The sequence below is a fragment of the Poeciliopsis prolifica genome, unplaced genomic scaffold, assembly GCF_027474105.1.
Source record: "Poeciliopsis prolifica strain line A6 unplaced genomic scaffold, Auburn_PproV2 SCAFFOLD084, whole genome shotgun sequence".
Classification (NCBI taxonomy): Eukaryota; Metazoa; Chordata; class Actinopteri; order Cyprinodontiformes; family Poeciliidae; genus Poeciliopsis; species Poeciliopsis prolifica.
Window position 1 is genome coordinate 1236561 of NW_026562459.1, and position 25532 is coordinate 1262092.

The window sequence follows — 25532 nt, forward strand, 5'->3', positions numbered from 1 at the left end:
CCCATAATTGTCTAACCGTTAGAATAAAGATGCAGCACCAAGCAGCCATGAGCTCACAAGTCTAGAAAGGACAGGTAGGATTAAGCATTAATTATTAATATTATAATGGAGAGTAGAGTGTATAACTCCTTATTGTGAAAAGTGTCCTCTGCTTTTACAGATCTGAACTGATCAGATTTGTGAAAGCAGGAAAATTGTGCTTTGAATTATAACTACATGTAATATGTGGTATTATTAAGCTACAGTGTGTGCGCTGTTCCACCACTAGAGGTCGCCCTGCAGCTCACCTGCTCCTCTCTCTGTTTACCTCCCAATCACAGCGCTGCTGTAGCGGTGGCAAACTGGACAAAAAGCACCATCTTCAGCCCGGTGCGCCAGAAATACTGATGTAAGCTGCTTGGTGCTCCATCCTTCTGGGATCTTTTTGTCAGCTGCACCGTGTGTTAGTGCCACTGTCCGTGGCGAAGGTGAGTTTGGTGATCATTGTGGCGAAAAATGGCTCAGTGACTCAAACACTGCGCGACCAGACAGACAGCAGCTACAGGCGCTAGCTTTTAGCTTAGCATGTAGGATTGTGCACACGGGGATCTCTGAAGCAAATCAAGTTAGCACATTTCTATCCGAGGGAATTTTGTGACAACAGACTACTCCGAGCATATTCTATAAATATGTCCTTATATATCCATTGATTATAGTTTTGGAAACGTTTGCTAATAAGTTTGTTAGCTTAAGCGGCTAACAGTGCTACGTATCAGTTTAGCTTGGTGACAAAAAACATAAATAACTCGCTGCGAAACTGTTGCTGCTCCTTCAACATTGTCATTATTTGAGGCCATTTTGTGTCATTGTTTATATCCCCAGCAGAGGCAATTAAATTATTCATTTGCTAGTATATATTTGTCGTGACTATTTGTATTTCAGGCGTTAGCTCGCTGGCTAGCAGAAGCTACACCGAGCTTTTTAATGGCCTCCGCAGCTGCCTCTTTGTTGCCAGGGGTTCAAGTGATGACTGTAGACTGTTGTCTAGTTTGGTTTTATGTCACAGTTTTATATCGAACCGCCGAGGTTTGCAGTCCCAGAAGGCGTCAGTTGGTGTAAATAACGCCATCAATCTTGCTGTTGGCGGGTTTAATGGTCAGTGTGGTGCCAAACTGTACCTGCAGCTGCACACGTTAACGCTGACACACTGGTTGAATATCACTGATGATTGGGAGTCAATTCTGTCATCAATAAAAACCTGGTAATGTTTCCACTGGGATCCTTTGGTTGGTTGTTGGATCAAATAAAAAATCAAACCCCTTTTAAGCGCTTGGCTCCAAACACGGGATAGAAAAGTGCAGGTTGTTCATATATGGATAGGAATGAAAAAAGCAAAGCATGTAAACACTTTTATTCCAACATATCACTCTGTTGTCATTCTATTATAAAAAAGGCACATCATTCAGCCATTCAATTTCAAACCCAAGACCTTCTTGGAACGGCACCACATCATAAATCAGTCTATCTGTTCATGCATCCATCCATTTATCCCTTCACGCTTCTGTACATCCACCCACCTGTCCTGCTTTTCTAATCATTATTCATCCATCCTTCCACTGATGAACTCACTTAAGGCCAATTAATCTCTGTTTTTAATGCAGCTCTTTGGCTACATGGAGTTGTCACATGTTGTATTACAGCTAAAAAATGTTAAATGACTCCTACAAAATGCTTTTTGGCTCTTGGTGTCACTTTTGAAGGGAATTTGATGACTGTCTTGTTTGTTCTGATTTCTTGACCCAAATTGGTAGACTTCAACTAAACTACCAGTCTGTGTGATACTTTAATCCAAAATCACTTAATTTAGACGAACAGAGCAGAAATATCCCTCATTGTTCCACAGAGCGGAAATACAAGTGCAACAGCAACTTTTAGGTATGTAGGTTCACAAAAATATCAAAAAGTACTAAAACATACATACTTTACAAGATTATGACATAAAAAACACTATGCAGTTATCAGAAATGGATAACTGAGTCGGATGATTTTGATTTGGTCACATTATAAAATCTTTTCGCCTTCATGTAGCTTTGATAAAAAGTTTATTTTTTTTAGTTGCTGCATCTTTTTCACTTCAATATAAGAAAATCTGCATTATTTTACATGATTTTGAAATGGCAGAAACTTGAGTCAGTTGTAGAAATTTGCTGTACAAAAATGCATTTTCAAAATAAAATGTTTGTCAGAATCTTGTCCACTGGTTCCCAGACGTAACAGCGGTTACCAGTGCTTATTTTGCCAAAGCTCATACAAACTTGTCTCTTATATTTTAGTCTAGTATTAGTGTTTTGTGGAAATCATTCCTAAACATCTTCTTGGATCTTTGGATTCAGTAACTTTAAAATAGTTTCTCATTTACAGAAACTCTGGATTAAAATTTGCACAAAATTTGAAAATTATCACACTTTCCAGGTTCTGATTAGACTTTAATAGCTTATTTTAAACTGGTTGTCTCTTAACCTCAGATGTTGTTTTTTGTGTCTGTAAATCACAGTTTGTAGTTCCATGACAGAAAGTGTGAGGATGTTTATCCCTGTTGACGTCTGTTGCTGCCTCCTTCTCTGTTAAACATCTCCACTGAGGCTCGCTGCCCTTCAGGCCAACCAGCGCGCTTTAACTATTTTTATGTGTAGCTTGTGGCTGAGATTTATGGAAGTGACATCTTTGGTTTCATGGATGGTTTAGAGGAGCATTGCATGAAATTGGATTTAAATTTCTTAAGATACTGGCTTAGGTCAGACCTCAGCAACACAGGAAGGAAGTTTCTGCTCAGAACCGTTCCTTTACAAATAAACTCTTTTTCTGTGTAATGTGTGCCTTTTGTGGAGAAACGGATTAAAAAGGATTTATTTTTACATATAGTTGAGATAAAAATGAACATATTCCTTGTGACTATAACCTGTATATTTTATTTAGACAGCAGTCAGTTAATTCAGGAGGGGAAAAAAATGAAAATATGCATCAATGTGCATCCTATTAAACTCTTTAGAAAAACATAAAATTTGTCTGAACTTGAGGACATCTCAGCTGCTCAGCTCCTGTCAGATCACCTCAGATCTACTGGGCTTTGTTTAGGCCACTTCTGAGTTTTAAGCCATGTTTCAGATTTATAGTTTGTACCGAAAGAAGTTCTTCTTCTCTTGGTTTTAGACCATTAAATATTGTCCTATTTGCTTTTTAGAAACATGACAGTATTTTTGCAAAATCTAGCAGCGCTTGGATGTTTTTCTTTGTCTGAAAAAGCTTTTATCATCCTGTCGTATCCCAAAGCATCGACTCAAGAACAGACTGTTGTCTCTACAAAGCCAGAAAAATATATTTACTTCATTTTCCCCTTTAAAGGATTTACTTTTTCTTGGCATTTTAATAGTAATGTTCATTCTTTTTGTATTATATATCCACTCTGTATTTTAATCTTGTATTAAATCAACTTTTAGGCCTACTGGGGACACTGTTTTGAAACAAAGTTTCATAATAAATGCAATTGTGTACCTGAAGCATTCTGTTGTGTTTGTAATTTGAATTTATTGACAAAAACATTCATTAAAGGAGCTGAAACAACAGGCTGTAAAATATCTGTTAGATTTTTGGGGGTGAGAAGAATAATTGTATTTTTGTGGGGGTTTAATGACTAAAATAAAATCATAAACCTGTCAAAACTAGATAAATGGTTTTAATCAATACCACAGAAATAGGCAATCTTTTAATTTAACTGCATTGACAATATAGTTGCACAATTTGACAGTTTGAAAATAAATGTGCTAAATGGAAATGTATGTAGGAAAATGAATTAATTTCTTTGAGTTTTGGTGCTACTTTTTGCAAAACTGTGATGAAAACACCTCTTTGCATCACGAGAGCAGTGGCAACACCAGTGGTAAAAAGGTGTTGCCACTGGTGCAAACTACAAAGAAGAAGACAGGAAGTGGTTGGAGGATGATGGCCTGATATTTTTTTATGGTGTGAACAAACGTTTTCACATGTAAGTTTTAGTTACGTTTCTTATTTCATGGAAACACTGCAGTTACAAATGTATGTTTTTATGATGTTAGAATATCGACACATATTTGCTCACATTTGTAATGGAAACACAGTTTATGTCACATTGTCCTTCAGCCTGTTAGTTGTACATAGAATTTAAAAAGTATATGAATCTTTTTTTTTTATGCCAAAACAGAATCATCTGTTTCCGTCCTCATTCATTCCTTTTTTTTTGTTTTTGTCAATTCTGACTTTAAATGACTAAATAAACCAAACTGATACTGATTCTGTGTTTTTTGCTCTCCTTAAAGCTGTGATGAATAAGGAGGTCATGTCCCGTGTGGTGAGGAAGAGGCAGGCGGATCCTAAGGTGGTCCAGTACGTGTGGGAAGCCATCGAGGTCATTCGGAACCAGAAACAAATCGCAAACATGGACCGGATCTCCAAGTAAGTTTATTGCAGATACGGTGGCTTGTGGAGAGGATTCTTTTTATGTGCCGGAGCGATTTTATTTCTACAGAATCTGTACGCAACAAACTTCAGAACTTTGAATTTTAGTTGTTCGGTGCAGCAACTGGATGAGTTTGTGGTCTTTGACAAAGAAACATGGCGTCGCTAGATTGATTACACTTTGAATCATTTTTAAAACTTTAGAAGTGTTGGTCCATTGATATGGATTTTATTTGCATTGAATGTTCTGGTCAGATGTTAGTTTTTAAAACTGCACCTGATGAAGAGTTCAGTGTTTGTTGTCACTCAACATTAGAGCTTATAAAAATAACTGAAAAAGAAATTTGGGTTTTTTATTGTCCATGAGCTGTAATCATCAACGTTACAGAAAATAAAGCCTTGAAATATTTCACTAATGAATCTGTATTTTACTTTCTGAAATATTAAACTTCTTCCACAATCAATTTTTTTAGATTTTTCTTGTATTGAATACAAATATTTATTTTCAGTGTTCAATGTCAATTTATTGGCGAACAATGTATATGGCAATATCAGCGTCACAAAGATATTAGATAATGTTAGAGTTTCAGAAACATTCTGAATTTATTCTGTTTTGAACATGCAAGTAAAAGTAAACAGTATTAACTGAGAAAAGGCATTTATGGATTTTCTCTTCTTTCCTGAGTCAAGTTGATTTGTACAGAAGATTTCAGCAAGAAAGCAGTTCAGAAGTGCTTTACATCACAAAAACATTGTTCAGTCATCAAAGTCATATGTTCAGTGTTCAATTTAATACCACAAAAAGCAGCTCTGAACAGGCCGACTCGAGTTAATTGAACTCAGTGTTTCAGCTGTTCTGCAGTTTTCTGGAAGTTTGTTCCAGAGCATCTGGACCTGAATGATCTGGAGGGTCAATACAACAATATCAGATCTTTAATGCATTTTGGTGCTAAACCGTTCAGTGATTTATCAACTAACAGCAGTAATTTAACTAGTGTGAGTGTCTATCTTACTGGGTTTAGTGAAAAGTTTTTTTTTTTTAAGGCAGACCTGTGAAGACACTGTTGCTGTAGTCAATGTGACTAAAGATAAATGCATGGCTGAGTTTCTCTGGATCTTGCGGGACATTAGTCCTCTAATCCTGAAAATGTTCTTCAGGCTGACTTTATGTGACTGACGGTTCAGGTCAGAGTCCAGTTATCAATGCTTCTGAAAGATAAAAAGCATTGAGTTTGAGGATTTTCCACAAACTCAAAATGTGTTTTGCTTTACAAATTGTTTGGAGAAATCTCCAAAAAGCTGCTTCCGGTTGGTTAACTTTTTCCTTGTCTTGGCAGCATGAGGTTAGAAACATCAGACAAAGAAGCTACTAAAACTGTGATCAATACTTGTTGCTGCATTGCCAACATGAGGCTCATCCATCCCATAATGCATCTCCCCTCCCTCAGTGGCGGGTTGATGATCCTCCACCACTCAGATGCTTTATGGCTCAGCATCCAGATTAATGAACAGCTCCTCTGCTGCAGACCAAACCAAACGCTTTCAGCAAGTTGGCGAGCACCTTGGGAGCTGGCCGCTTGCCAAATGCGTGTCGGCGGAGAGTGGCTGTCGTCATGGCAACAGTACGCAGCGGCATGCAACGCATGGCTCCCCCTCCCCTTCTACCCCCCCCCCCCCCTCGCTTTCTCTTTCGGCCTCCACCCTATCGCTCCCCTCTGCAGCTTAATTTCAGCTCAGCGGCTGGCGAGGTGGCGGTGATTACTTGGGCTCTGGAGGAACCGAGGGAGACGGCGGTGGGAGAATGATTAACCGGCTAGCCAACCAAACGGCTTCAGATCAATTAGTTATTTATTACCAAAAAGGTTCACTTACCTGCAGATGTCCTACCGGTTTTTATTGAGAAGAAAAGCACAAATACAGGTTTTTATGTTGTAAAATAACGCAATTATGTTTTTATTTTCATGTTTTGTTTAAGGGTGGCCATTAATCGTACCGTTTATCAAGAGACACTGCAAAAACACAAAATCCTACCAAGTAGTTTTGGGCTAGTTTCTAGAGCGGATGTCTTAGTTTTGCCTTATTTCAAGTGGACCAACTTAAAAGCACATTTTCAGCCACATATAGGAGCTTGTTTTAAGTCAATAATTATTTAATATTGATGGAAAATTACTAGTACCATTTGCAGAGTATTCTACTTGTAACAAGACATTTTCCTCTTATTATGAGTGAAATAATCTGCTAATGGAACTAGAACATTTTCATCAATATTAAGAAATTCTTTACTTAAAGAATTCACTTTAGTGAATAAAGTGACTAGTGCCCTAAAAACGTTTATCACCAGATTTGTTTAAGAGGATGATTTGTGAAGCTTCATCATACCAAAAGTTACATAAAAAGAAGTAATTAATTATTATTGTCACAGTGTCACAAAACATTGTGATACAAACTTTAAGTTTGTATCGTCGACCCGTTACCTGGTTATAATAGTAATAGTTTTGGAGCAAACTCCTGACAAAACATGAAATTCTGCATAGATTTTTTTGATTAAATGGAGTTAATACAACATTTAATGTGAAAATAATCAATAAAACAATGTGAGGCCATGAAACGATACATAAACTCAGAAAATAGATTTATAGCAGGTGATTGAGAGTCTGGCTGTTTCATTTCTTGTTCTGCTTGCAGGAAACGTTCAGGCTTCATCTTTTTAATGAGTTGAATCATTTCTCTGTGCTTCCTGACGTTCGGACCGTTTCGTTCTGTAATCTTGGCTGACCTGGGTTCAGCCATGAGCCACGCTCCGCTCTTTTCTCCGCTCTTTTCTCACGTTGTTAACGACCAAACACAGATGACGACCTTCTGGCTCAAGGCCACCGCTCAGGATCCGTGACCTTTCACACCCAGGATCCCTGCAAGTCAGCAGGCAGCTGCAGGAATCAGAGAAGAATTTAAAATTAAAGTTCAACTGTCAAGCAGGAACGTTGTTAAAAAATGAGAGAAAAATAAGTTGCACATAAAATTTTGAAGCTGAAAGAACTTCTCTAATCCAGCTGATGCGGCCTGCCAACTTTTTCTCTCTCTTCTCATGACTCGGAGGTTTCCAAAATGCTACAAATCACAATTTCTGTCAGAGGCAGAAAGCTCTAAGGGATGAAACAAAGGTGTTCAAAGCGTGGCGAGGAGCCCATTTGCAGTCCTTGGAATGATTTCTTTGAGGATTAAGAATGACACAAATCTGACCCACCAGATGAATACTGTTTCATTTTCAGGGCAGAATTTCCACCAATAAAATCTTAAAATGGAAAATTTGTAAGTACAACACAAAGTAGATTTTGTGCTTGATGTAGAGGTTAGTAGGACCACAAACATTTAGCAACTTTTATTGAAAAGCAGGCTTTGAATAGACCCTTTTATTAATCTCAGTGCAATAGCAGTTGCTGTACCATGTAAAATTAAACGTTTTCACTTAGCTCTACATCCTGTCAGAATGTTATTCCCTCATTCACCTGTTCAAATCGCCTGGACTTGGCCCCACCTTCGAGGCGTTGAAGGCCTTTTCTTGGCTCTGTCCTCTGCAGGTACCTGAGCCGGGTGTTCGGCATGCACCCAAAGGAGACGGCGCGGCAGCTGAGCCTGGCGGTGAAGGACGGGCTGGTGGTGGAGACCCTCACCGTCGGCTGCAAGGGCTCCAAGGCCGGCATCGAGCAGGAGGGCTACTGGCTGCCTGGAGACGAGATGGTGAGTCCAGAAACCGGATCCCAGCTCCTGAAGGTTACCGGGAAAATATTTACAAAATGATAGGAAAAAAAAAAACACATTTTCCTTATTTATTTCTGTTTGTTGTTTTAACCTCAGAGTGGCCGACTCTCTGTTCTTCCTATATCGATTTGATACAGTTGCGGCTTCCGCACTTCCCATATCTGTGCCTTCTGTCAGTTTTTTCAGCAGTTAAAACCGTTTACTCCATTATTAACAAGTCGCAACGTGTTTTTCCAACCCGTATTTAAACGCAACATGAGTGCTGAGACGCTCACGCTGGGTTTACACCTGTGTGAAGGAGACCTGAGGGGTCAGAGCTGCTCGGCTGTGTGTTACAATCATGGCAGCAAAACGCCAAGAACGTTGCAGTTTTTTTCTCCAAACTGACCGAATGAGTCGAGTAAAACTGTTCAATACAGGTAATGTTAGCTAAAAGACGACTCGCTAATAACAGTACAGCACCTTAAGTTTGTTATCAAGTAGCCTGTAGGTTACTGATGTTGTTTATCTTCAAAGTGAAAAAAAGGTACTTATATGAATAATTTTACTGCACTGTACCTTTTTCTTTTACGTGAGTAATATTATTATTGCCATGTATTCATTTTGCCCCCCCAAACAGAAGATTATTTAAATTTTCTCAGTGAAAATCACCGTAAAGGTGAGGATGAATCTGTTACCATATGAGAGTGATGGGGAGGCAGATGCGCCGTTTGCAGACGTCACAGTTCTCTGTTACTGCAGTCGTAGACGATGATGGGTAACGAACAGCGCGGCAGACGGCGTGAGGCCATCTGTCAACACGCCGTAACGAGACTCCGCTCCAGCAAATCGTCCTTGAGCTCCTTTTTATCCTGATAAATGTCTCAAAGCAAAATGGAGTGCTGACAAAAAGCGCTGGAATAATTTCTGTTGGAGAAATTGGAAATTAGAACAACCATAAGTATTCATACACCTTCAACTTAAGGCAGCCACAAACTTTTTCAGGGGATTTTATGTGATAAAAAAGGAAACAAAATGATTGAAGATTTTTTTTTTTGCATTGCAAAAACACAATATTTTTGTGAGTGCTGTCCTTTCAGAAATTATAATGAAAATGTTTGATCGTTTCTGTAATTATCTGTTGTCTATGAGTTCTGGCAATATTCCTGTCGTATTTTATGTTTAGAAATGGGGGTTAAACAGTCAGATGAGGAAAAGTTTCAATGCCAGAACCAGAAACATTTGTTCTGTTCTCCTTTTTATCTCTGCATTTTGTTTTCATCAAGAACAAACAGTGGATTTTGCAGAACGTCTTAGTCACATCATTATGAAATATATGTATAATTGTGGAAAAATGCAGATTCAGGTCATGCTAGTGATGTCCAGAGGAGCTGCAGTCATGTTAGCATCATTTAAACACTCCTCTCTGAATCACTTGCAATCACAGGAGCCGAAAGCCGAGGGCAGCAAGGTAAGGCCTGCATTGTTGTTTCCAACCAAGGTTTGTTTCTCATTTGATCCCCTGTTGCTCCCCATCGCCTCCCCCTTTACCCGACTAACATCATCATGTTACAATCAGTCCTGCCACAAGCGGTGCCATCAAGGATCGGAGTGAAACTTTTTTTTCCCAGCAGGCTGCAGAAAAAATTCACATAGGTTGATTTAAAACTAAAGAAATTGTGGAAAATCTCTACATTTCCCTCCAGTTGCATGACTGCATGTTTCCTCTCAGCCTTATGCTGGGGCCTGTGATTCAGCTCTGCTTTAAAAAAGCTTCACGACGGTCTGACGCAGCGCTGTGGCGACTTTCCCTGAAAGTGAACGATTATTTTACTGTAACAGGTGCTGGCTGCCAACCTGCAGGTTTGCTGCTGCTGCTGCTTGAGTTAAAATCAAACCAAAACCTGAAGCTTCTCCACTGGAGAAACATTCTGCAAATAATTCAAATCATAACATCATGAGACGTCAAGCAGGTCCAGCTTAGCTGCAGGTCGGTAGCGATCCCTAGTGCGCTTGGCAGCTGTAGTTTTTTTCAGAAGTGTGTCCTGCTGTGATCTTGCCTCTGTCTGGCATGCTTTTTCTGCTCTGACTGGAGCTGTGGGAGGGGTTAGCCGTCTCTGCCTGCCGCTAGCAACCCGTCCTGCTGGTTATTTCAGGAGAGAAGTCACTGAAAGGTCGGAGCAGAGTGTGATGGTGAGGCTGGAGGCCCGTTCTCCCTCCGCCGGTACCTGGACTCAGTCCAGCTGGCCCGAGTCGCGTCCTCTGCCTGACCTCAGGAATATTTGCTCCTCAATCAGAGACCTGCTGCGTTTCCATCCCAAATACAAATTTTACAAACCAAAGGTTTCAACTCTCTGCCTCAGGCCAGGTTGGATTGAGTCCAGGTTTCACCAAATTGACCCGGATCTGAGAAACTGCTGAGTATTTCAAACTGTATTTCATTTATTAAATCATTATTATGTTGCTGCTCTGTGTCCAAAGATTAAAAACCTGTTATATCCCATCTGCTTTTTTTTTAACTTCTAGAAGTGTTGATTTGGCTTTAGATAGCTAATTAAAATTTTATTTAATACATTTCATGTCACATGACAGACCTCTTTACTTCCTGTCTCAAACTTGTACAAGAGGAAGTCACTGAAATACTTTAATGAACAAATAAAGGTAACTAAAATATTTTGTGCAAATGCTCTTCTAATGGTCTGCACTAAAAAACAGTTTTATTCCTGCATGCATCTTTTAATCGGAAGAGTAAATGTGTTTATGGCAATAATTGTTGCCGCTATCAACAGAGGTGTACCCAAAAATTTAACTCAAGTCAGAGTAGCACGACTTCAGCGTAGTTTTACTCTAGTAAAAGTATTTCCCTAAAAAGTGAAGTACAGACTAACTGATCAAATTATCAATCTTTTAATATTTAAAAATTACATAATTACATGGACCAAAATATAAATTAAGTGGAAATTTTAGTATTTTAAGGACAAAGATGACAATGATTCATATCAGTAACAAAATAATTTATTTTCAAATCAGTTTTTTTTTAAATAAAAAAAATCTTAGGAAACTGTAACAAAAACTGCAGGTGTGTCTGGTGAATGTTTTGGTTAAAACATGTTTGCTTTTCATTCAGTGGGTAGAAAATCCAGAAATTTTACTCCAAGTAAGTGAAACATTTCATAATAAAACTACTCAAAATAAAAAGTAAAGTGTAGTAGAAATACTCCTAAAAGTACATTTTCTTTTTTAGTTAAACTTACTCAAGGTATAAATAAGTGTGGCAGTGCTAAGCTAGGTGTCAAAGGTCAGGCTTTTTGTCGTTTTATTCTTGTTTATTTGTCCCACACAGCTTAAAACTATTAACTGTTTTAAATATTCTAAACCTGAAAGAACCTCAGAATTATGTTTTCTATCAGTCAATCCTTCAGTTGAAAAAGATTCACTGATTGTCTGTTTATTAAATTTATTCCAAACTGAGTGCAGGTGTTTCACATCTCTATCATCGGCCTGTTTATGGCAGGTTCAGATCAATTGCAGCCTAGAAAACTACTTTCCTAAAACATTTCGATGAAACAACTGAATGTCCTCAGCAGCGGGTCAGTCGGCTCTGCAGAGGTCGTAACAAGGTCTTAACTTTAGACCTGGTATTAAAACCAAACGCTGTTTGTTTCACAAGAGTTTGAACGCGGCATATTTCAGAAATTGCTGATCATTATGGATGATTTTCCTGTGCAATAAATTCTCCCAGTAGCTACAGCAATATTGTTTTGAGACCATTTTAATATAATCTAATGCTAATGACCTAATAATGTAAAGTCATTATTAATAATATTTACTTTCTAATGAACATTTAACTCTGGAACTGGGAGACATTTTAAATATCCAAAATAAAAACAGAAACGACTAATAAAAAGCACCAGACTGAAGACGTTTATCATCTAGTTTTTGGTAGAAAGAGCAAAAAGAAAAATGATAAATCATTCAAATAAGAATTATTAAACTCATTTTAACTTAGCGAATGATTGGTTTTTTGCGACAGGCCTGGATGTTCTTCTGTTTCAAGAGTTCAGGGAAAATTGTTGACAGAAAGATAAAATCTCCAGTGGAATAAAGGCAGCAGCAGTTTTAATATCCACTGGTTGCATTAACCTGCAGCAGCTCCACCAGAGACCATGCCACCTCGACGGAGTTACTGACACCCTGCTGATTATACTCTATGACACAGACGATACTGGCGAGGTGTACCTAATGAAGTGGCCGTGCGTGTGTGCTGTCCATTGATGAAACGCTTTGATTGAAGTAGACCTCAGGCAGCGTGTCCTGGGCTCAGAGCTGCAGCTCTCTGAAGTATGATCAGAGCAGCGACAGGAGAGCAGCTCTTGACTCTGAAGAGCACAAGGACCAGCCACGTGTTTTCAAGTGTTTGTGCTGGTGAAGAGTCTATTACTGGTGAAGAGAAAGTAATGTCCTCTGGGAAATCTGCTGTGGCTTTCAGAATAAATAGGATTGGATTTCAAACCTTTTAAAGGGACAGCATCATGCAAAATTATATTTTTTTTAGCTTTATGTCATGTTATAAAATTATTCCCTAATCAAAAACATAACATATCAGGAATGTTGCAGCTCCTCCCCATTCAGTTCCTTCAGACTAGCCAGCAGTAATTAGCAGACACCTTCTGAGCTCATTATTGGAGCCACTTCTCAGAGAAACGTTGGTAAAAACGTTGAAGGGTGAATAGAGGAGCCATGTTGTGGTGACTTTCTGAAGGCGGAGGTTCTTAAAGAGACAGAGACCCAATTTCAAGGCAATAAATTGTAGTCAAGTTTATTTAGTCACCTTTAATTTATGCATTTTTATAACAGCTGAAGGAAGCCAAATTACTTGACTGCTATAAAACGGCACTCTGTGCCTGGAACATACATAATACTGCCTTAATAGTTTTTGAAATGAGAATAAATCTGGATTTATTTATTTTTTTGCTCCATCGATGCTGCAAAAATGGAACCTTTCCATTATCCTTCCACTACGTTTTATAACTTTTTGTCACAACTCAGAGATATGCAATAAAGACGAGACAGGTGTGATTTCTGTTTCATTTTGCCGGAGGGAACGTCCAGATCCCCGTCATACATTATAACATTATTGGGCTTCACTGATTAAGCTTCACATTTTGTCATTGTTTCAGTGAAAACATAACTCGCTTGCTGAGTCCGCTACTTCAGTGTTTTTCTCTTTAAAGATCCTGGTGTTTTTCTGTTAGTCTGGTGATTTTTCCAGTTATAGAAACGTTAAAATGCAGAACCCAGACCTTTGCTGAATGTTTTGTGCATGGCAGCTGCTGCGTCGATAACCTTAAAGCAGCTACATCAGCAGGTCATGAGCACAACGCGGAAGAGCTTTGATTTATTAATTCATTTAGTTTTTAATAAGCTGCAGTTTGACACAAATTTCCAGCGCTCCGCTCCTAAATCTGCCCAGACGTTGTGTGGGAGGAATTGGAGCGGGATGAGTGTGTGGACACGAAGATCTCCTGATTATCGTTGATAAACTACATCACAGTGCTGGTCCCACTGCGTTATGATTAATAAATGGAAGCAAATTAAAGTTCTTGCAAGGTGAAAGTATAACTCAAGTTTGGCTGTTTTCATAGTGAGATTGAATATCTGCACTCTTTTAGGTTTTTCATAAAATTATCTGGGTTTTCATCTGATCCAGTGGGTTTAGATACATATATAACACTTACTGAAACATGATTGTTTTGCACTGAATTGCATTAAATTAAACATTGATCCTATCATCTACTAAATAAGCTACTATTAATTTCTATATGATTTCAGAATACATAATTTTTCATCCTGCAGCTTTAAACGTTTTACAAATGTTTTCAATATAAAATTTCATTAGTTTTTTTTTTTTAATCAAGGACACAGATTTGTTGCATTGCAGCACTTTCTAATTGTTTGACAAAAATGTAACTCCCAGTGAAGTTTTAGTCAAAGTTGGTTTTATATTTTAACATCAGAGAACGCTTCCTGTTAATTAATATCTCATAGTGCAGCAATAATGGTGGTCTGTGATAAAACCAATCAATCAGAGCAGATTTTAGGACATAGACGTGTTTTTTAGAAACACCCTGAATCCCGTCCAGCAGAACAAACATGTCGGATGTAGTTTGGAGGATGGAGACGCTCGTTTCCTCCCTGCTGCGCTCGGCGTGGAGGGGGGGGTCACCCAGGCTTGTTCTCTGCTGTTTGTCCTCTGCAGGACTGGGAGGCGGAGAGCCACGACTGGTACTGCTTCGACTGCCACCTACCAGGCGACGTCCTGCCCTGCGACAACTGCTTCCGGGTCTATCACCTCAAATGTCTGTCGGAGGAGTGCAAACCCAGAGACGGAGGCTCCCACTGGCAGTGCGTCGTCTGCAGGGTCGGCGCTCTAAAAATACAGACGCTTATTTATTTTTATGTAAATCGTCCATTATGCTGATTTCATGTCCTTTTCCCTCCTTCAGGGAAGTAAAAAGAAGAACCTGAACAAACAGGAGATGTGTAAATACCTGCGCTTCATCATCCAGCGGATGAAAGAGAGAGTAAAAAATGCTAATATTCATAACTGTTGTCACAATATTCACACCACTGATGTTATCAATGTTATTTTGTTCCTGAAGATGGAAATGCAAAGTAATCTTTTTCATTTTCTGCTTGATTTGTCCACTGATGACAGAAAGAGCAAAATTATATTCATATAACAGAAATTATATTCTGTTGTCAGAAGTCTTTTAATGGATTTAATGTCCACTGTTTCACATTGATCTGTGGCTTTTTAATCTAATGTTTAGTTGTTAGATTACAAACAGGTTTATTAGATCTTATAACTGGATGATTATGGCTTTAAAAATAAAAAATTTTAAGTTTTAAATATTTTTTCCTCCCCCTTTCTTTTTAAAAAAGGAAATACAAATTATGGAAAATATTTTCAAAAATGTTTGTTACTTCATTCCTCCCTTCTGGCAGTTTCAAAATCTAACAAAAAAACAAGCCTTATAACATCCTTGTAAAACAAGATGGTGGACGCTGGACAGAAATGTTATTTCTTGGCCTCATTCGACGTTTTATGAAGTGAATATTAAAATGGTCAGACTTATTCGAACTGACCCAAAATGCAAATGCTGGAATCAGCTGAAAATAGTTTGTGACACATTTTATAGACTTTGGAAATGTGTTTCAAAGTCCAATATTACGTAATTCATACAAAAAATTAAACATGTCGAGACACTTTCCACACGCAGCATGTGTGAAAATGAAAATGCATTTTACTGGTGTTGGTAATGGTAAAGTCCAGCTGTTTTTCACTTGTTGTCTCTCCACTAATTTATGAATAAAACCCAGAAAATTAATCAGTTCAAACATTTCAGCTGGATCTAAATCTCTCTACAGCAGTGCAGCTTCCAACAATAACCATCAGGTTGCCGCCTGAATCAGCTCAGACGTCCTTGTTTTGTTTCCACATTAGACTTCATTTTATTTCTCCCCTGTGAAGGAACATTGAAGCTCATCATTAACTCTCTGTTTCCTCCTCTTTGCTCAGATTTAATGTGAGCTCTTTATGAGCTCACATTAAATCAGGGGTGTCAAACTCCAGTCCTGGAGGGTCGCTGACCTGCAGATTTTAGATGTGCCACAGGTACAAAACACTGGAATGAAATGGCTTAATTACCACCTCCTTGTTCTCCAGAGCCTTGACCCATTATTCTGTTCAGGTGGTGCAGCAGAGGCACATCTAAAAGTTGCAGGACACCGGCCCTCGAGGACTGGATGTTGACACCCCTGCATTAAATCCTGTCCGTCCTTGCTCTCCATCGCAGGCGGTGGATCTGAACAAAAAGGGCAAAGACACTAAACACCCCATGTACAAACGGCTGATCCACACCGCGCTGGACGTCTCCAACATCCATGAGGTAAAACTCCAGTCCCCGTTTCACCTCCTGATTGGTTTTCTGGTCCCCAATAATCATCATCAGATCAGACTATGCAAAAAGAAACGCAATTATTAAAAGATAAAACCTTAAAAGAGGCGATGAGTTTCTGAGAAATCTTTACTTTTGAGCCCTGACATATTTAACATTTTGTTGACGATAGTCTGAAAAATACTGTAAATGTCCACAACTTTGAATTCATTTTTAAAATAAGCAGCAGTTCAGATAATTTTAGAAACAATAATATCCAAACGGCTGGTCGTGTTGGTGGGAGGGTTTCTGTCTGTGGTGGGAGTGAACTGGGATTTTGGTTCTGATCAGTGGAGCATCACAGCAGCAAATCTCTGCCAGAAATGTTGGCTTCCTGCCCAGACCTGTGTGTGTGTGTGTGTGTGTGTGTGTGTGTGTGTGTGTGTGTGTGTGTGTGTGTGTGTGTGTGTGTGTGTGTGTGTGTGTGTGTGTGTGTGTGTGTGTGTGTGTGTGTGTGTGTGTGTGTGTGTGTGTGTGTGTGTGTGTGTTAATAAACACACTGCCCTCTCGTGATCCCCTTCCTGTCGGTCATCAAACACACACAGTCGCACTCCGTTCATGGGAATTTTCCTCTCTGTGTCGTTTTGTTTCCTTCTGTTTCAGAATCTGACTGAAGGAAAATACAAAACCTTTGAGGAATTTAAAGCTGACGCTCAGATGATCGTTCATAACACTGCCATCCTGTATGGAGGTGGGTCACACATTCACACTGCATTCTGATCGTTCACAGACACCAATACTGCCGTTATGGCCGATAACCGATGTTTACTGATGCTATATACGTTATAACCGCTCACAAAGAACTGAAATATGTGAATAAAAACATTTTGTAAGTATTTATTCTTCCCCAAGGAAGCAAATTTTACAAAACGTATGTAAGAGTGGATCATCGTGGAAGTTTTATCAAGCTCAATAAAATCAGAAGCTAACACCTGCAGTCTTCAGTTCAGTCAATCGGCTCCAAGGAAAGTAAATGCTGCTCCTGGATTGGCTGCTTTGTAAAGGCCAGCCAATAGCAGCTCAAGTAGCATCAATGCGAGTATGAAAGTTTCCCAGGATGAATTTTCTTTCAAGTATTTTACATTACATTATTATCTTCACTGTAAAACTGCTGGTTGGAAACAGCAGATTATTTTTTAACACTGTAGCGTTTTGTCTCATTATGTTTGTGGCAGTTCACAGCGACCAGGCGGAGATCGCACGGCTGCTCTTTAGCGACACATGCCATGAGGTACGCCGGGTTTTCTCCTTCACAGCAGCAACACGTCAACGATCGGTGTCCATTTTTAAAATATAGATATTTACATGGAACTATTTTCTTTCCTGCCTCTTGCGTCTCTTGCAGTTGAACGAGTTGGTGTTGTGTAAAAACTGTTTCTACCTGTCGAACGCCCGGCCTGAAAACTGGTTCTGTTATCCCTGTGTGAGTAGAACCGAACCAAAGCTGTAATCATGGTAACCCTGCTGACAGTAGCACCACAAACGTTAAATATTATGTTTTCAGCCGCATCACATTTAAGGTTACAAAGGTTAACTGTTTTGAAAAGAAGTTCTGCTAGTTTTCTTCAGCTGCAGCCAATTAATGTTGTCAAAACTGGTATTTTTTCCATCAATATGGATGAAGTAATTGACTGTCACACAAATAAGTGGACCAGAGCTGAAATGATTAATCAGATTATTGGTGATGAATCGACTAACCTTTCGATAACTGGAGTTTACAGACTCAAAAATGGCCGTTTACTGAAAAGGCAAGACATTCAGCAGTAATTAAGCCAAAACATTTTGAGTTTAAGATGAAAATACTTTTATCTGTCAATATGTTTTACCCAAAACTCAAGTGGAAATTTTTTAATATTCACTTTGTGTCTTTTTCTATTTTTGTCTGATTAATCAGTTACTAAAATAGTCGTTAGTTGCAGCCGTATGTAAAACAAACTGTTGAAACTGTTGTCATGTTGAAAATGTACGACTGCTGCAGATGCAGAGAAGCGGTTCTGTGGTTCTGAATTTCGGAGGTTCTGTTTCCTCTGCAGACTCCGAGCCACGACCTGGTCTGGGCCAAGATGAAGGGCTTCGGCTACTGGCCCGCCAAAGTCCTGCAGAGGGAAGACAACCAGGTGGACGTGCGCTTCTTTGGCCACCAGCACCAGAGGTGAGAGCAGCACCGATCTGACACCGATATCTGATACCCCGGGTGGTTCCATTATGTGTTTGGTTCCGGTCCGGTCCGCAGAGCGTGGATCCCGTCGGAGAACATCCAGGACATCAAGGTGAGCGTCCAGCAGCTGCAGGTGAAGCGCAGCAACGGCTGGAAGAAGGCGTGCGAGGAGCTGGAGGTGTACCAGCGCTTCCTGAGGGACGGCCGCTTCTGGAACACAAAGATGGAGGACAGCCCTGCGCCGCACCAGCAGAACCAGAACCAGCGGAAGCAGCAGCAGGACGAGGAGGAAGACGAGGAGGAGGAGGAGGAGGAAGAAGAGGGCGAAGAGGAGGCGGCCAGCAGGAGGACGCAGAGACAGGAGCGGACAGACGAAGCCGAGTCCAGCATCTCGTCCACCAGCAACGAGCAGATCCGCCACGTGAGTCGGGTCACAGAACCAAACAATTACGATCAATACTTACAACTGATGCTTACAAAAACACCATGATTTGTTTTTAATTAAATCTGGAGTCAGAAATCCATTACCGTAATGTATCTAAATGTCACAATAACAGATTTTACTGGTTGATAAATATTTGCCGCAGTTAATTGTTGGCAACCAAAACAGTATTAATTATGATTTTAACTGATTTTAGAGTCATAAATTAATTACTGTAATGAACAAAACAAATAAGAAATGAAGCTTAATTTGATTCTGAATCAAACTGTAAAGCAAAACTAATCCTATCATCTGTGCAGGTCCAACAGCGCCACCTAGTGGTTAAACAACGGTACTTTTGGCAGAAAAAAATCTATTATTTCTACTTTCTGTGGTTGCAGACCGATTGGATTACATCCTGTGTTGTTGAGCTCAGCTCTGGATTATTTAACTGATAATCATCAAAACTGAGTGATAAACAATAAAACTGTTAGTTTAACTTCTGATCTTCAGTTTAGTTTATTTAGAAAGCAGTAATTCACAACAAGTCTCACTTAAACAGATAAATTTAAGTCCAGTTATAATAAAATGCAGCAAAATTAATAGAATTTGGTGAAACATTTTCTGTCTAGAAATGTGAAAAGAAGGAAATTCTGTTTTTGTTTTTATTAAACATTTAACTTGCACCCCGAGTTGCTGCCAGGTGTGAAACTATGTGATAAAGAACCGAGTAAGAAACTGATAAGAACCCGAGACTCGGATTCGACCGGATGGACCGAAACGCACTTCCTGCAGAATAATCTTGTTGATTTATGGGAGTTTTTTGTTGTTGTGATTTCCAGTTGAAAAGCAGCCAGGAGCCCAAAGCGAAGAAAAGCCGCAGGACTCTAATTGTTGAACCCAAAGAGGAAGCCAGCGTAAGTCAGCAGTTTGTTTGTTGCAAAGCGACTCTTATTGGATAATCTGCAAGGAAAAAATAATCTGTGGTGGGGATTAAATATCCAATATGAACAGACAGTTTATTGAATTTTTATTAAGGAACATACGACTCAATTAAAATAAATGTTATTATTTCATCACAATCTTTAAGTGGAACAAGCATCTCAATAAATTAATTAATCGCTTAATAAGGTAAAAGGAGCTGAATGATCACAAAATTATTTTTTCTTAAAGGGCAAATTTGACTCGACTTCATAAGCCATTATATTTAATAAACAGACAGACATATACAAACAGAAACATTACATAACACTTATCACAAAGTCACTTAATTTGCATTTTATTTATTCCTTTAGGTTGTTTTTTTATTATTATTATTTCTTCTTTTGGATATTTAAAATGTCTTCCAGTTGCGTTCATTAAAAATGAGTTTCCTGATATTTAAAAGGAACGTTTTTGCATTTTTAAGCTATTATCAATATATTAGTTTAATAATTGTCTCAAAATGACAAATTAATGTCCAGCAGAGATATTTTAGCACCTTCATCACAATTTAAAGGGAGATTATTCAAGAATCTTTTTAGACTTTTTAACTTATAAAGACTTTCAAATAGAAGAACAAGCAGAAAACAGGAAAAATAAATGTGACGGCTAGAAAACTGAGGCTGCTGACCTGAGCCTGAGTTCTGCTCTGTAACCGGACCGGGTCGCTCTTCCAGGAGCCGGAGCCGGAGATGGAGGCGGTGAGCTCCAGCCAGGAGATCCCGGTGTCGTCGGCGCCGCCGCCGCCCGAGAAGCTGTCGGTGTCGACGCAGACCAAGAAGGCGAGCGGCGGCTCGCCGCGCATGCTGCACCGCGGCACGCAGACCAACAGCGAGGGGCCCTGCCACAACATGTGCCACGAGAAGTACAGCAAGGTGTTCGGCGAGGTCAAGGAGATGATGAAGGCCGACAACAAGAGGGAGACGGAGCGCGTCGTCAGGGAGGCGCTGGAGAAGGTCCGCTCGGTTCTGGAGCTCTAACAGAAATAACCCATCGTTTCTTTCCAAAACACATTTCTGTGCTTCTCCTGCAGCTTCGGACCGAGATGGAGGAGGAGAAACGCCAGGCGGTGAGCAAGGCGGTGGGCGGAGTCCAGGCGGAGATGGAGAGGAAGTGCAAACAGGTGAAGGAGAAGTGCAAAGAGGAGCTGGTGGAGGAGGTGAAGAAGCTGGTGGCCCAACACAAGCAGCTCATCTCCCAGACCAAGAAGAAGCAGTGGGTGAGTCAGAATCCTCCTCTGGTTCCCCGACGCCTTAAAACATCGTTAGGTCTTCAATTTTGTCTTGGTGGGACGATTTAATCTTTTATATGCAGGTTTTTTCTGTCAGGCAAATGTTTGGGTCGCATCTTCATTGCGTTCTGTGATTTAAGGCTACTGCTAACTGCTAATGTAGCCTAGCTTCTGAGCTAGCTTTTATACATGCAAATTTATCGTTGGCTGGCTGGAGGAAGTTGAGAAATTTTGAAATTTGGATTGGCACTTCCTTTTCCAACCAAAAAAATCTAACTCCTTTATTTGATTCGAGCTGTAACTTATAAAATCTTTCTTCTTTTTTTTTCTTTGTCACTATGTTATGATAGTTATGATATTTTATGAAACAGTTAATCTGAAAAATCAGCTGCTCTGCTTTCTCAACCAATCAGAGCCTGGAGGCAGGTCTTAGCGCTGTCAATCACTCTCAGTGTGGTGCTGCTCACCCTTCCGGCTTTCTGCAGCTCACATAAGTGCTAATGCTAGTTAGCATGGCCACCGATCTCTGCCATTAGCACATTTAGCAGCATTTACATGAAGTTGATTGGCAGCGCTCCTCCTGGCTCTGATTGGTTGTTTTTAGTACATTTTTTAAAGTTACATGTTGTACCTTTAATGCTTCATGTTTCTTTAATTTTGTTGTTTAGCTGGTTAAATAAACAACAACTAAGCGATCTGGATTTTTTTATGATAAATAAACCAAATCAGCGTTTTGTCTTTTTTACAAAGTTTTGTTTGTATGTTTTCTGCTGTTTTTAGTGCTATAACTGTGAAGAGGAGGCCATGTACCACTGCTGCTGGAACACCTCCTACTGCTCCATCAAGTGTCAGCAGGAGCACTGGCACGCAGACCACAAACGAACCTGCCGCAGGAAGAGATGAACAAGCCCCGCCCCTCCTCGCGCCTCATTGGCTCCCGGCCTCAGTCAGTGAACAACACACACACACACACACACACGCACACACACACACCGTTTCCCCCTGGGAACTGTTTGGACCGGATGTTTCTGCTGCGTGGCGAGTGATTTGCTCCCGTTTTATTTAATGTAGCCATCGTTTCCTTTTCTCCTGAATCGTGACGTTTTCTCCACTGCAGAGATTTTTACGTTTTGTTTGTATGTTTTCTTTAATGAAATGCTGATGTTGCGTCTATTTAATTGAGCATTAATAGAAAACATTTTATGACCTGGATTTAAAAAGAAAATGTTTTTTTTTCCTTTTTGGAGAAACTCTGCTTTCATCTGTAGCAACCTGATCCTGGTTCGGCTTACAGACCTTAAAGTCATGTTGGGTCTTTTTTTGCTTTTGTTTTACATAAATCTATGGCGGTGGATGCACCTTTTTATCATGTCTACCTACCTAAAATTTTATTGTCCTCAATCATTCATTGGGAACAGGGTTAAAATGTCAACATCTAAAGCCAGTTGACAAGTAAATCTTCCACTTATTTTAAATTAATATTGTGATAAATGATATAAATATGCACCAGTTTGGCTTCTCGGCTGAATAGACTCTTTCTATGAGTCTGAAGATAAAGAAAAGGTTTGAAAATTTGGAGAATTTTATAAAAGTCGACTAATTTGATCACTTCTACTCGTTTATCAATCTGAAATGGCCCGATTGATCCTCCGCTGCCCGGTTTGTTGAACCTACCTGAGAAGATCGGACACGTTGCCTGGACGATCAAATGTATATTTTTGCGAACGTCATCAGTGTCATTTTTCTCGTGGTGTGCGCTAGTTAAAGACTTTCTCGCTGCGTTCTGCTGTTGTTGGTGCCTGTTTCCTTTCTGCCAGTGAGGCCAACATGCATGTCGATAGCTTCACCCTTTTTTTTTTCTTTCTTTTTTGTGAAAACAAGAAGAAAAATGAGGAGAGACGGACGAAACTTTATGCAAACATGAGCGTTCAACATTTATCCCCCACCTGAATTGGATGTGTTTGTGTTTTAATACAGAAAAGAGGCAATTAAATTGCCAAATTGTTTGTTTTCTTTATATTATTTTAACTGATGATGAAGTGAAAAAAAATCTACTTATTTAATTTTTCCAGTTGCCTTTTTGCTCACAGATTATTTAGGTTTTCATCAAATTTTATTTTATTTTTTTGGAAAAGACGACGTAATGTTTTGCATCGTGAACAGAAAGTCATTCAGTTTCAGTTCCTGTTTGTTTTTCTGACAATGTTCTCATTGAATGTTAATTAAATGCGCAGAAACAATATTGTTAATGTTGTTCTCAGCATGGGAAAATAATGTAAGCGCCACAGCTAGTTGAAATTGAAATAAAATTTTGGATTTTGTGTTCTCAAACCATTTGGTCAGAGTTCTCTGCAGGCTTTCAGAAAGTCAACGACCCGTTTGTCTTTCATCGATGCACTACGTGTAAATACGTCAGTGAATCCCACTTTAAATCCACTTTTCATTTCAATGATCTTCGATGACTGTTAGTGCTAGTTTTGTACAATGTACAACGTTTGTCATACCAGCCGTAGTGACGTTTATCTTGTTGCACCTTCATCAAGTCAAAATATTTCAGCTTTTTATTTTGAAGTTGGATAAATGAGCCTGTCCTTCCAAACTCACACCGTTTGCTGATGACACCATTTTGTTTCACATTATGCAACCTAATTTCCCCTTGGTTTTTTATATTTGTCCATCCAGCTGTAAACATTTTTTTAACATCTTTTCATACGTGTTTGTAACCTTTTTGATGTCATTTCTGTTTGTTTTTTTTATTATTATTATTGCATGAAATCAAGTATGTGAATCCACTTGGGATCTGTTTTCATTTCGGTTTTTTTCCTCCCTGGATGTAAAGAGAAAATGTTTTTGCACTCATCTGAGAAATGCAGTACGAGGATTTTTATTTCCCAGGAAGGTTTCGAGCTGGAAGAAGTGAGTCGTTTAATCCGGACTTTACCTGCTCTTATTCCAGGGTATTTCTGTAAATATTACTGTGTGATTACATGAATTCTCCTTGTACTCAAAGTACAAACACCAGGAATAAAATCAGCGTGACGTCTCCTTTGTTTTCGCTTCTCGTAGAACATGCTCTTCTGTTCACATGTAAACTATCATTAACCAAGGCAACGTTTTTTTATGCTCCCAACACTCTAGCTAGCAATATGTATATAAATATATTCTATGTGCTAACATGGGGGAAATAAATGTATCAACAAGTCAGTGTGATTCTGTTCTCCTCATTCTGTTGATTAATGGATTCATGATGAAAAACCAGCTTCACCAGAAACAGTTTACCTGCCACAGTGGGGGAGGTTGATGAGATGTTCGTCGGCGTATGGAAAATAGTTTCTGCCAGAAAAACTTGAAAAAACAAGGAACCTTTTGAGCTACAAAAGTGGGAAATTTACTAGAAAGAATATTTGAATTTGTCCTCGTAGAAATGTTGAACATTTTCAACTTGATCAAAAATTTCCTAAATTCCAACAGTTTTTAAACACCAATTTTTTTTTTTTGCTAGAAAATTTAAATCTCAAAGAAATTCTAGCAAACTTTGGACTTTTCAAACTCCTTAAGTTCTTTGTTTTTTCCTAGAAAATTTCTATTAATTTCAGCCTCTTTCTAGCAAATGTTTAAAGACTTTTCACAAAAAGTGACAGAAAAAGTCCAGCATTTTGCTAGAAAAACATGTTTCTTGGTTTTTCTAGATTTGTGAGATTAATCTCAATTTAAGTTTTTGGCAGAAACGTACTTTTTGTTTTTAATCTGCAATGATACGCTGTCGTAGAACTGAGACAAATCTCTGGTGGGGACAAAATGGCTCCCAGAGAAAATGAGAAACTGACAGAAGTGAGCAGGAAACTGTTTCTGGACGGAGAAGTGGACGAACATCAGCAGGACGGAAAACGGTTCCAGGTGAGACTCACAACAAACTGCTTCATTTACTGTAAAGTTTTCTGTTGCTTTGGTCTGTTCTGAAACTCGCCTGAAATATCAGGTTCTCCTTTAAAGTATGGAGGACCGATCCTGCCAAAATTGACAATAAATATAAACTTTAGTTTGTCATGTGATTAATTGCTTATGACAGGCTGAGGTTTGATGTTGACCAATCAGAGAAGCCGTATTCTCCTTCCGCATTTGTCAGTTTATATACAAAGAGTTAAAATAAATGAGAAAATAAATTGGTGCGTTAAAGTGTCACCAAACAAAATACAAATGAATCAAGGGAAAATTTTGAAAAATAATTAAATGAAATGTGACAGAAAATGGGAAAAAGGTGTATTTAGAATAAAAATAAAATTGAAAATTAATACAGATGAACAAGATTCATTTATGTTACATCATAATTAATTAGCTAAAATGTATTGACTTTATTAAGCCATCTACCATTAGATCTATTGCTAATTTTGGCAGTATTAGTCCTCCATATTTACTGATTCTTTCCTCTATTCAGCTCTGAAACTTTTGTAAATTTTGTGGCTTCACATAACTGCTAATATTAAAAACTTCCTGTTCTGTTAATTTCTGAAGATTAAGAAATTTTATATGCTT

At 39.0% G+C, this 25532-nt stretch overlaps 1 protein-coding gene across 1 annotated transcript; it reads left to right on the forward strand.

Annotated features, from left to right (window-relative positions):
• Window positions 1-315: 315 nt before the first annotated feature.
• On the forward strand, window positions 316-24203 carry zmynd11 (zinc finger, MYND-type containing 11). The gene is made up of 16 exons (XM_055022336.1): window positions 316-467; window positions 4332-4467; window positions 8049-8208; window positions 9656-9679; window positions 14468-14629; window positions 14715-14792; window positions 16068-16160; window positions 16812-16899; window positions 17384-17439; window positions 17554-17631; window positions 18242-18360; window positions 18442-18787; window positions 19630-19704; window positions 20446-20724; window positions 20802-20987; window positions 21780-24203. Exons 2-16 carry the CDS (start codon window positions 4337-4339, stop codon window positions 21900-21902), a joined length of 1998 nt encoding a protein of 665 aa, XP_054878311.1. The 5' UTR covers window positions 316-467; window positions 4332-4336; the 3' UTR covers window positions 21903-24203.
• The last annotated feature ends 1329 nt before the right edge of the window (window positions 24204-25532 follow it).